The sequence below is a fragment of the Erythrolamprus reginae genome, chromosome 6 (genome assembly GCF_031021105.1).
Source record: "Erythrolamprus reginae isolate rEryReg1 chromosome 6, rEryReg1.hap1, whole genome shotgun sequence".
Lineage (NCBI taxonomy): Eukaryota > Metazoa > Chordata > Lepidosauria > Squamata > Dipsadidae > Erythrolamprus > Erythrolamprus reginae.
In genome coordinates this window covers 64,956,187-64,968,750 of record NC_091955.1, presented here as the reverse complement: position 1 = coordinate 64,968,750, position 12,564 = coordinate 64,956,187, and the positions used below count along the sequence as shown (strand labels likewise).

The 12,564-nt window shown below is 39.1% G+C and overlaps 1 protein-coding gene across 1 annotated transcript in view; it reads left to right on the top strand.

Moving 5' to 3' along the window:
• CACNA1I (calcium voltage-gated channel subunit alpha1 I) overlaps positions 1-12,564 on the top strand; it is a 495,583-nt gene that overhangs the window by 457,904 nt on the left and 25,115 nt on the right. Inside the window, exons 27-30 of the mRNA XM_070754808.1 lie at positions 2,788-2,897; positions 4,467-4,600; positions 7,398-7,468; positions 12,404-12,482. Coding sequence (XP_070610909.1) covers positions 2,788-2,897; positions 4,467-4,600; positions 7,398-7,468; positions 12,404-12,482 — 394 coding nt within the window. The remainder of the gene's footprint in view (positions 1-2,787; positions 2,898-4,466; positions 4,601-7,397; positions 7,469-12,403; positions 12,483-12,564) is intronic.

Below are 12,564 nucleotides of genomic sequence, written 5' to 3'. Positions count from 1 at the left end.
GGCGTTTTTACCCTTTCCCAGCTCCAGGGAAGTTTTTGGAGCCTGGGGAGGGCAAAACATGAGCCTACTGGGCCCACCAGTAGAGAAACAGGCCATTTGAAAAGTGTCCGGAAACTTCAGATCGTGCAGAATGCAGCTGCGAGAGCAATCATGGGCTTCCCAAGGTATGTCCATGCCCATGTTATACCAACACTCCGCAGTCTGCATTGGTTGCCGATCAATTTCCGGTCACAATTCAAAGTGTTGGTTATGACCTATAAAGCCCTTCATGGTATCGGACCAGAATGTCTCCAGGACCGCCTTCTGCCGCACAAATCCCAGTGACCGATTAGGTCCCACAGAGTTGGCCTTCTCTGGGTCCCATCGACTAAACAATGTCATTTGGCATGACCCAGGAGAAGAGCCTTCTCTGTGGCGGCCCCGACCCTCTGGAACCAGCTCCCCCCGGAGATCAGAACTGCCCCCACCCTCCTTGCCTTTCGTAAAGCTCTTAAGACCCGTCTCTGCCGTCAGGCATGGGGGAACTGAGACATCTCCCCCGGGCCTATATAGTTTATACATGGTATGTTTGTGTGTATGCTTGCTTTTAATAATGGGGGTTTTAGTGTATTTTAAATTATTAGATTTGTTACATTGTCTTTGTTATTGTTGTGAGCCGCCCCGAGTCTATGGAGAGGGGCAGCATACAAATCTAATAAATAAATGAATGAATGAATGAACGAACAAACAAACAAACAAACAAACAAACAAATAAATAAATAAATTTCCAGCCCCCAGAGGGCCTCCAGGGGGAGGAGGAAGCTGGCATTGAATTATGGGTATGGGCACTTGTGCATGTGCAACAGGGTGCGCGCACACCTTTTCGACACTCGAGAAAAAAAGGTTCGCCATCATTGTCCTATGTTAATTGTCTTTTCCTTATCCTCTTTTCAAATATAAAGTGAGACGCTATACAGGTAATCTTCGACTTACAACCACAACCAAGCCCAAAATTTCTGTTGTTAAGTGAAATATTTGTTAAGTGAGTTTTGCCCCATTTTGCAACCTTGCTTGCACAGTTGTTAAGTGAATCACTACGCCTGGTAAGTTAGCAAGTCAGTTGTTAAGTAAATGTGGCTTCCCCAATGATTTTGCTTGTCAGGAGATTGTAAAAGGTTATTGCATGACCTTGGGACACAGCAACAGTTGCCAAGCATATGAATTGTGATCACACGATTATGGGAATACTTCAAAGGTTGCAACCGTGAAAAATGGTCATGTCACTTTTTTCAGTGCTGTTGTAACTTTGAACAGTCACTAAATGAACTCTTATAAATCGTACAACTACCTGTGTTGTTACTCTCGTGCCACTTGCACATTATTTTCACCCAACCTATTTAGTATTTTGAAGTTTTTAAAAATAGGATAAAGTATTTTCCTGCTCTGAGTTGGGAGAAAGGTGTCATTTGCATGAAGACCAACCAGGCAATGTTGCACTAAACTCGGTTCCATTGGAGCAAAGATAACGTTGATATTTGCCCTAGAAACTACCAAGGAGAATTATTTATTTATTTATTTACTTACTTACTTACTTACTTACTTACTTACTTACTTACTTACTTACTTACTTACGTACGTACGTACGTACGTACGTACGTACGTACTTACTTACTTACGTACTTACTTACTTACTTACTTACTTACGTACTTACTTGCTTACTTACTTACGTACTTACTTACTTACGTACTTGCTTGCTTGCTTGCTTACTTACTTACTTACTTACTTACTTACTTACTTACTTACTTACGTACGTACTTACTTACTTACTTACTTACTTACTTACTTACTTACTTACTTATTAGATTTGTATGCCGCCCCTCTCCATAGACTCGGGGCGGCTAACAACAGTAAAAAGACAATATGAACAAATCTAATATTAAAAGTAATGTAAAAAACCCCAATTTAAGAAACCTATCATACATACAGACATACCATGCATAAATTTTATAAGCCTAGGGGGAAGGGAATATCTCAGTTCCCCCATGCCTGATGACAGAGGTGGGTTTTAAGGAGCTTACGAAAGGCAAGGAGGGTGGGGGCAACTCTGATATCTGGGGGGAGTTGGTTCCAGAGGATCGGGGTCGCCACAGAGAAGGCTCTTCCCCTGGGTCCCGCCAAACGACATTGTTTAGTCGACAGGACCTGGAGAAGGCCAACTCTGTGGGACCTAACTGGTCGCTGGGATTCGTGCGGCAGAAGACGGTCCCAGAAATAATCTGGTCCGATGCCATGAAGGGCTTTATAGGTCATAACCAACACTTTGAATTGTGACTGGAAACTGATCAGCAACCAATGCAGACTGCGGAGTGTTGGTGTGGCATGGGCATATTTAGGAAGGCCCATGATAGCTCTCGCAGCTGTATTCTGCACGATCTGAAGTTTCCGAACACTTTTCAAAGGTAGCCCCATGTAGAGAGCGTTACAGTAGTTGAGCCTCGAGGTGATGAGGGCATGAGTGACTGTGAGCAGTGAGTCCCGGTCCAAATAGGGCCACAACTGGTGCACCAGGCAGACCTGGGCAAACGCCCCCCTCGCCACAGGTGAAAGATGTTTCTCTAATGTGAGCTGTGGATCAAGGAGGATGCCCAAGTGTGAGATCTGCTACAAACTGAGAAAATTAATTGCAATGTAACAAGAATTAAAAAAAAAGAAAAAAGAATACACTTCCGTAGCTTCTTTGCCAGCTACAGAATATAACAGTCCAAGAGCTTTATGTTAGTAATATTACCTTTTCCTCTTATTCCTAGTCCCTGGAAACTGCTCTTAAGTATTGCAACTACATGTTTACTACAGTCTTTGTTTTGGAAGCAGTTTTGAAGCTTGTGGCCTTCGGACTAAGACGCTTTTTTAAAGACAGGTGAGCTGTTCTGGGGGGATCATCAAACAATCAGAAATGATACATGTTGTACTTTGATTATTGCAACTATACATTACATTAGTCCCTCACCTATCGCTGGTGTTACATTCCAGACCTGGCCGCGATAGGTGAAATCTGCGATGGGGAATTTATCGACTGATAGTACTTATTTAAGTATTTATATTGTAATTGTTTGGTAAGTTTTCATTGTTTTAAGTGTTTATAAGCCCTTCCCACACAGTATTTATTTTAGATACAGTATTTAAATACAGTATTTACAATTTTAGATATTTTTTTTTTAAAAAAAAACCTGCCGATCGAGTTTAGCGGGCTGTTTAAATTTGCCGATCGACTTCCTCAGAAACCCACGATGAAGTGAAGCCGCAGTAGGTGAAGCGCAGTATAGCGAGGGACTACTGTATTAAAGTTAAAACTAAGGGACACATTCCCAGTGTCTTCTTGTAGGGACTAATGATGTACAAAAATCCTACTAACACTACGAAGTAGAAATCAGCAGACATTATTCAGTATTTCCTGGAGATGAGATAACTGAAGAGATTTCCACAAAATGTTCCTTTTCTTCTTCTTTTTTCATGTTTGGGATTCTGTAATTAAAATCAGTATTATATCTTATAAGTGGTAGAAGAAAAATCATTGTACATTAAAAGGAAAGGAAAACGTTGTAATCCATATGATCACCAGGAAAGAAATCCTCAAACCTGTAACTAAAATGTTTTTACAAAGCAATAATTTCAAATTAAAGGAAGGATAAAGAAGGATAAATACTACTTCATTCACTATTGTTTCCCTTTATTTGTATTTGTAAACTTTGTTTACAATGTTTGTCAAAATATTCAGTTTTACAGTAGACTAATAATCTAGTTCAGTATGAAATATCCCATCTATCATTTAAAAACACATCCATAAAGATTAACCTTTTTCAAAATATATTGAGCACCAAAACAAATGATATCAATTAAACTATTTAAGGATATTAAATTAAATCAATAAACAAAATATGTACAGTGTTCCCTCGATTTTCGCGGGGGATGCGTTCCGAGGCCGCCCGCGAAAGTCGAATTTCCGCAAAGTAGAGATGCGGAAGTAAATACACTATTTTTGGCTATGAACAGTATCACAAGCCTTCCCTTAACACTTTAAACCCCTAAATTACCATTTCCCATTCCCTTAGCAACCATTTAGATTATTACTCACCATGTTTATTTATTAAAGTTTATTAAAAACAATATTTATTAAAGGCGGATGAAAGTTTGGCGATGACGTATGATGTCATCGGGCCAGAAAAACCGTGGTATAGGGGGGGAAACCGCAAAGTATTTTTAAATTAATATTTTTGAAAAACCGTGGTATAGACGTTTCGCGAAGTTTGAACCCGCGAAAATCGAGGGAACACTGTATATTTATTTCATTTTTTAAAATGGGTTTACTTGATTAATGCAATATTTTAAATAATCTAGTCTAGTTTTTTTTGGGGGGGGGGAATTAATAGCTGGATTCAATCTTTCATTGAGCCAGAAAAGGTATCTTACTTTCCTCAATTTCTTAAAGGTGGAACCAGCTGGATCTAGCTATTGTTCTGCTCTCAGTCATGGGAATTACTCTGGAGGAGATTGAAATCAATGCTGCCCTTCCAATCAATCCCACTATCATCCGCATCATGAGAGTGCTTCGTATTGCCCGAGGTAAGAGGACGAGCCAGGAAGAATAACCTGACTTATTTGGGGGAACAATCCATCAATAGAAAGATTGTAGTGGGACCCTTTATGTCATTAGTTAGCATCTGCCTGGCTGGTTTGATCTGGCAGGGTTGGTGTACATAAGTTCCATTAATTAAACAATAGCATCTTTCAAGACCCGGAAGTTTGCCTTATCTGTAATAGTGCCCATCCTCTGAAATGACATTTCACTGAATTCCGCCCCTCTAGTATTTCAAAGGGCCCTGAGGACATGGCTCTTTACCCAGGCCTTTGATGAAGATCACTGACACCCATTTTCCTTCTTTCCCTGCTCCTATCTGAGTTTCGGTTTTTGTTTTGTTTTTGTCTGTAATCTATCTCTTTTGTTTTGTTTTGTTTTGTTTTGTTTTGTTTCTTACTTTTCTAAAGCGCCCAGATTTGTTGGCTGCTATTTCCAGTATAGAAAGAAAAATTGTGCAGACAATCATCCAGCTTGTTTATATATAATTCATACTTCTTAGCCTGGTAAATGGAGTTGAACTGCTGAATAAATAATTCACGTTAGGCCTTCACACACAATGACACTGTTCAACAATACAATGAGAAAATGTCTAGGTTACAATAAGAAGATCAAGAGGCCCTTCGGTCAGCAATAGCATTTAGATTTATATACTGCTTCACAGTGCTTTACAGCCCTTTCTAAGCGGTTTACAAAGAGTCAGCATATTGCCCCCAACAATCTGGGTCCTCATTTTACTGACCTTGGAAGGATAGAAGGCTGAGTCAACCTTGAGCCTATGAGATTTGATCTGCCAAACTGCTGGCAGCTGGTGATCAGCAGAAGTAGCTTCCAATACTGCACTCTAACCACTGTGCCACTGAAGCTCTGTCTTAGTCACCCCACTTGCAATGCTTTCTATTGGGATTGAAGACCACTTAGAAGTTTCTACTCTTCCAGAATGCAGCAGTACAGGCAGTGATGGACATACCTTGATATGCTTGTGTGACAATTATGCTCTGCAAGCTATGCTGGCTACCAGTCTGCTTCAATTTATGTTGCTGGCTAGGTCCTATAAAGGCTTATGTGGCCTAGGACTAGCTGTTTGAGGAACTATGCATCTCCTGTTGGATCTGCCCAGACAATATGAACAGATAAGGTTTGTGCTTCAGGTCCCATGTGCTTTAGGTCACATGTGCTTCAGGTCACATTAAAAGTATAATCTTTTGGGAGCCAGAAGGATGCCTTCTCTGTCATGGCTTTTGCACTCTGGTTTGAAATCCTCCCACAATTTGGCTGGCTCCCACCCTAATAGCATTGCCTAGAATCCTGGAGGCCTCTCTCTTTTCCCAAGCCTTGGACTAAGATGGCTGGATTCCCTTGTAAGTCCTGTTGTTGACTCGATTTTCTATCTTGTGTTCTATCTGATTTTACTTTCTTTGTTACATTGTAAGTCAGTCAGAGGTATTTGGAGCTGGGCGACATCTAAATTGAATAAATTTAGTTCTAATCAATCTCATTTTTATATTATGTATGTACAGTGATACCTTGTCTTACAAACTTAATTGGTTCCAGGATGAGGTTCTTAAGGTGAAAAGTTTGTAAGACGAAACAATGTTTCCCATAGGAATCAATGGAAAAGCGATTAATGCATGCAAGCCCAAAATTCACCCCTTTTGCCAGCCGAAGCGCCCGTTTTTGCGCTGCTGTGATTCCCCTGAGGCTCCCCTCCATGGGAAACCCCACCTCTGGACTTCCGTGTTTTTGCGATGCTGCAGGGGAATCCCAGCATCGCAAAAACGAGTGCTTCACTGGCAACGGAAGTCCGAAGGTGGGGTTTCCCAGCGAAGGGAGCATCAGTGAAATCGCAGCATGGCAAAAACACCGAAGTCCTCAAAACCCCACCTCTGGACCTCTGTGTTTTTGCAATTTCACTGAGGCTCCCCTCGCTGGGAAACCCCATCTCCGGACTTCCATTGCCAGCGAAGCGCTCGTTTTTGTGCTGCTGGGATTCCCCTGCTTGGATTCCCCTGCAGCATTACAAAAACATGGAAGTCCAGAAGTGGGGAGTCCATGGAGGGGAGCCTCAGGGGAATCCCAGCAGCGCAAAAACGGGCATTTCGCTGGCAACGGAAGTCCAGAGGCAGGGCATCCCAGTGGCGGCAGTGGGTTTGTAAGGTGAAAATAGTTTGTAAGAAGAGGCAAAAAAATCTTAAACCCTGGGTTTGTATCTCAAAAAGTTTGTATGATGAGGCGTTTGTAAGACGAGGTATCACTGTTTTTATCTATTGAGCAATAGTTTATATGAAGATAAAAGCAGCTAAACAAAGCATTGTTTGTTTGTTTGTTCAATTTCCATATTAATCAGTGGTCCTAGGTGTTTTAGAATTCAAAAAATATATTACAATAAAAACACTACAACATTGTAAACAATAAATAATAATTATACATAGCAGATGATGTACTTATCTAGTTATCAATACAGCCAATGGGGCCCTTGACACATTCTGCACCCATTTAGTTTCTAATCCATGACTCCCTATACAGAGTGAGAACAATTTCTGATTATCAGCTAGTTACAATCTGAAGCAAAAAGGTAATTTTAGATTCAAATTCTTATTAGCTCTAACATAATGGTGTACATTTCACATTGACCACAGATATTTATACATGTTCATGTCTACATTTAGTAGAAGATATCCCCGCTACAAAATTAATCTATGATCTGCCGCACCAGAAAGAAAAACAAAACAGTATTAGTTTCCCCAGCCATAAGTTACCACTTGCCTTGCTTTCTCGTGATAGTTCTGAAGCTTTTGAAGATGGCAACTGGGATGAGAGCTTTATTGGACACAGTAGTGCAAGCACTGCCGCAGGTAAGAAAACATGTTTTTAAGTATAACGGTGCTTAAGTTGTAATGTTAATAATATAAAATATTTAGATCAGAAATTTCTAAGGCTATCCTGTTTGAGAACAGAAGTGAAAAAGAATTTTGTGTACTATATATTACTAAATGAACTGAGTTAATTTGCAGCTATTGGACTAACAAATGAATTAAAATAGCCTGTGCTGCATCCTCACACCCTCCCAATTTATACTACATCTGTCGCACATCCAAACTGTGCTTTCATCCGTTGTGCAAACCCCTGCACCTCTATAACTGGCATCACATCTCTTAGCCATTCCCTCACTCCCTCACACACCCTCCCTGATTTCCACCTCCATGGTGCACAACAGACGCAATAGAAGCTGAGGAAAGTGCACGTGAGTACGTATCACGTACCCATTTGCACCCTTGTCAACTTCTATTGTGTCTGTTGTGCACCATCTCATTCCTTCTCCCACCCAGCAGCCGCCACTTATCTGCCTGCCCCTGGGACTTGCAACTTCCTTCCAGCTTGCTACTAACTGTTAAGCAATCCAATCACACTTTATGATCTCATCAATAAGTGACAGAAATTCCAGGCCCAGTTTCTGTCATAGGTCAAAACTGGTGTCTCGTAGTTATTTGCATAATTATTTGCATAGCCGCCACTAATTGGCTAATCTAGCGGCGGGAGAAAAAAACTCCTCTCAATGGCTATATTAGTTTTAGCTAAAAGAAAATAAAGGTGCTGAACTGTTCCTGTGACTCACCTCTTCATTTACATGCAGATCTAACAGCTACCTTTCATAGCTTACAAAGCTCTTCCTTACTCTAGTGCCAAGCCCCTTGAAGCAGAGACCTTTGAACTAGAAACAGATACCTTAAAATCTTATATACATAGAAATGCAGCTGATCCAGCCTGCCCACCACTTACAAAATCAGTACAGGAAGTCCTCGCTTAGAAACGGCTTCATTTAACAATGGTTCAGTTATCATGGTAATAAAAAGTAACTACTATCCATCCTCACATTTTCTACCTACACAGGTTTGTAAATGAAAAGAAAAAAAGTAGCTTCTGCTCTGGCAATCTCACACTACTTACCAGAGCTTACAAAACTTTTGCCAGACCCATCCTTGAATACAGCTCATCCATTTGGAAGCCATATCTCATCTCAGACATTAACACCCTTGAAATTGTCCAAAGATACTTCACCAGAAAAGCCCTTTACTCCTCCACTCGAAATAGAATACCCTACAAGACTAGACTTTCAATCCTGGGCCTAGAAAGATTAGAACTAAGACGCCTTAAACAAGATCTAAGTATTGCCCACAAAATCATATGCTGCAACGTCCTGCCTGTCGGCGACTACTTCAGCTTCAAACACAACAACACAAGAGCACACAGCAGATTTAAACTTAATATTAACCGCTCCAAACTTGACTGTAAAAAATATGACTTCAGTAACTGAGTTGTCGAAGCGTGGAACTCATTACCGGACTCCATAGTGTCATCCCCAAACCCCCAACACTTTACCCTTAGATTATCTATGGTTGACCTATCCAGATTCCTAAGAGTTCAGTAAGGGGCGAGTACAAGTGCACTAAAGTGCCTTGCGTCCCCTGTCCTATTGCTCTCCTATATCTCCTATACCTTTCTTCTATTCCTATATCTCTTCTTCTATTCTTTCATTGATATGTTCTATTACTATATCTTCTTTTCTATTCTTTCTTCGATGTATTTTACTATGAGTATCTCCTCTATAACCTACGTCATGTATTTTACTATGTGTATATAGATATATACCCACTAAAACCCTCATTGTGTATTGGACAAAATAAATAAATAAAATAAATAAATAGAATCTTAAGCGTTGTTGCAGTTTCACTTAGCAACCACTTAACTGAATATTCAAATTGCCAGTCCCCCGTTATCGCTAAACAAGGACTTCCTGTATGGTGATTCAACTAAGCAAATATGCATTAGTTTCAGTCTCTTTCATTCTGCAGTTCAGGATAAGAAACTCTATTTAAGTAATTAGCACTTATTCCCTAGATTCTTTGATCCATTTAGGCCTCATTGAACAGTGTTTTTACAGCGTTAAGTAATTCTGCCGCTATTTTCCTTATTCTCTTCTTCTCTCTTGGATTGTGGATGCTTTTCACTAAGAGTCCATTGATTATTTTTTTCTCGATTTGTTTTCCTAACAAAAATAAATAAATAATAGCCTTTAGCTTTGTCTCATAGAATTTGATTTATTTTGATGAGCAGAGGCAGGGAACAGAGGAAAGCTGCTGAGAACATCATTTTCTCCCCAGAAACTTTGCCAATGCTTGCATCCACAATATGCATTTCAATCTACTCAGATAATGAAGATAGTTTAATTCCTCTACCACAGTGTTTCCCAACCTTGGCAACTTGAAGATATTTGGATTTCAACTCCCAGAATTCCCCAGCCAGCGAATGCTGGCTGGGGAATTCTGGGAGTTGAAGTCCAGATATCTTTAAGTTGCCAAGGTTGGGAAACACTGCTCTACCAGATGAGGCAAACTCACAGCACAGCCTTAACTATGGCTTCATCTTTGCAGCTTCCATAATATAATTTTATTAAATGCTTTAAAAAGAAGTAAGAAAGCACTGTGCTTTTTATAGTTCTTAGAGCAATTGCTGATTCATGCATTAGAAAACACATTTTCTCATGCTGATAATTTAAGAAGACTTTTTATCCAATTGCATAAAAAAAGTAACCTTGAGATTTCCCTGGAGCCCAGGAATGGGAGGTCAAGGACTGTAAATGCTATATTTAATCCCAGGAGGTGGATTCAGAACATTTTATGATCTCTGAGATTCCATCCTTCTAATAATTGGTCTGATGCTCTGACCGTTTGATATTGGTCGCATTGTAATAGTTTAGTATTTTGATTAAGTTAATTTTTAGCAACATTTAATATTTAGCAACATTTAAGTTACATTTACTGTATACATAGAATATTAACAATAGAATAATGCAATATTGTCTAGGATTTCTGGAAAGTATAAAACAAGTGGTTGTGGCTAAAAAAATAGAAAATAACACACATACTAAAATTATATCATAATTTAACAATCTAAGCTCTGCTATAGATTTATTTTCAACAGCATACCTATAATATGCATAACATTACTAACACTATATAAAATGCCAACTGAATTTCCAGAAATCCTAGACAATATTGCATTATTCTATTGTTAATATGTATACAGTAAATGTAACTTAAATGTTGCTAAATATTAAATGTTGCTAAAAATTAACTTAATCAAAATACTAAACTATTACAATGCGACCAATATCAAACGGTCAGAGCATCAGACCAATTATTAGAAGGATGGAATCTCAGAGATCATAAAATGTTCTGAATCCACCTCCTGGGATTAAATATAGCATTTATAATCCTTGACCTCCCATTCCTGGGCTCCAGGGAAATCTCAAGGTTACTTTTTTATGCAATTGGATAAAAATTCTTCTTAAATTATCAGCATGAGAAAATGTGTTTTCTAATGCATGAATCAGCAATTGCTCTAAGAACTGTAAAAAGCACAGTGCCTTCTCACTTCTTTTTAAAGCATTTAATAAAATTATATTATGGAAGCTGCAAAGATGAAGCCATAGTTAAGTCTGTGCTGTGAGTTTTGCTCAAAGCAGCAAAAATGTTCTACATTTAAGTGATTACGCTGAGTTTTGTGGTTTTGTACTTTGACTCTGCAGGGAACAACCAAATTATCCATAAAATTATGCTTCCCTGCAATTTAGAACAAAGTATTTTAAACTTAAATCTCTCTTCCCATCTATCCTCTAAGCACCTTGGTTTTATGTCTGTTTTGCACATGTTTCCATGTGAATATATGTAAGTACCTGACAACCATAATACCTAGCAGACAGGTACATGTGATCAGTTTTTGAAAATTGCATGTTATTCATTTTGGGGGACTGTTTTATAAGAAGCTACCAAGGAAAATAATAATAATATACAGTGTTCCCTCGATTTTCGCGGGTTCGAACTTCGCGGAAAGTCTATACCACGGTTTTTCAAAAATATTAATTAAAAAATACTTTGCGGGTTTTTTCCCTATACCACAGTTTTTCCCACCCGATGACGTCATATGTCATCGCCAAACTTTCGTCCGCCTTTAATAAATATTTTTTTAATAAACTTTAATAAATAAACATGGTGAGTAATAATCTGAATGGTTGCTAAGGGAATGGAAAATTGCAATTTAGGGGTTTAAAGTGTTAAGGGAAGGCTTGTGATACTGTTCATAGCCCAAAATAGTGTATTTACTTCCGCATCTCTACTTCGTGGAAATCCAACTTTCGTGGGCGGTCTCGGAACGCATCCCCAGCGAAAAGCGAGGGAACACTGTATTCACACATGAAGAGTTCAGTTAGTTATTTATTGCTGAAGACTATACACAGAGATTTTCTTAGACTGACAGTTTGCACCTGGATAAATGTAAATAAGGTTCAATGGCATTGGGGTGGGGAGAAATCAGATTTCCTCCTCTTGTATCCACATAGAGATAAAAGACTAATTCCCTGTTTGACTCCTACTTCTAGTTCATCCAATCTCTCTCCAACATCGTTCGGGACAGATCAAAAATTAAATTTGACTTAATTTCATAAGAATTTTTATTTACTTATTTTTTCCTTATCACACTAAATTGTATAATTTGGTAACAACTTCTGATGGACTTTCACCCAAACCTTTTGCGCTTTGTGCACATCCAGAAGTGCATGTTCCATGTGTGCTTTGAATTGCCCAATTATATTGTCAGACCCTGGTGAACACTTGAACTGCAAATTGTGTAAATTCATGCGTTTGTCTTTTTCTTTTTTTCAAAATAGGGTCGTGGTTGTTTTTTCCTAAGGATCATATGAATTATTTGACATTAATTTGATTTACTTACAGGTTGGTAATCTTGGACTCCTCTTCATGCTCCTTTTTTTCATCTATGCTGCTCTAGGAGTGGAGCTTTTTGGCAAACTTGGTAAGTTTTCCAGCATGAAGGTTTGTCATAGAGGAAAAGCGGAATTACCAACACCAAGTACATCACCCACACCCGCACAAAG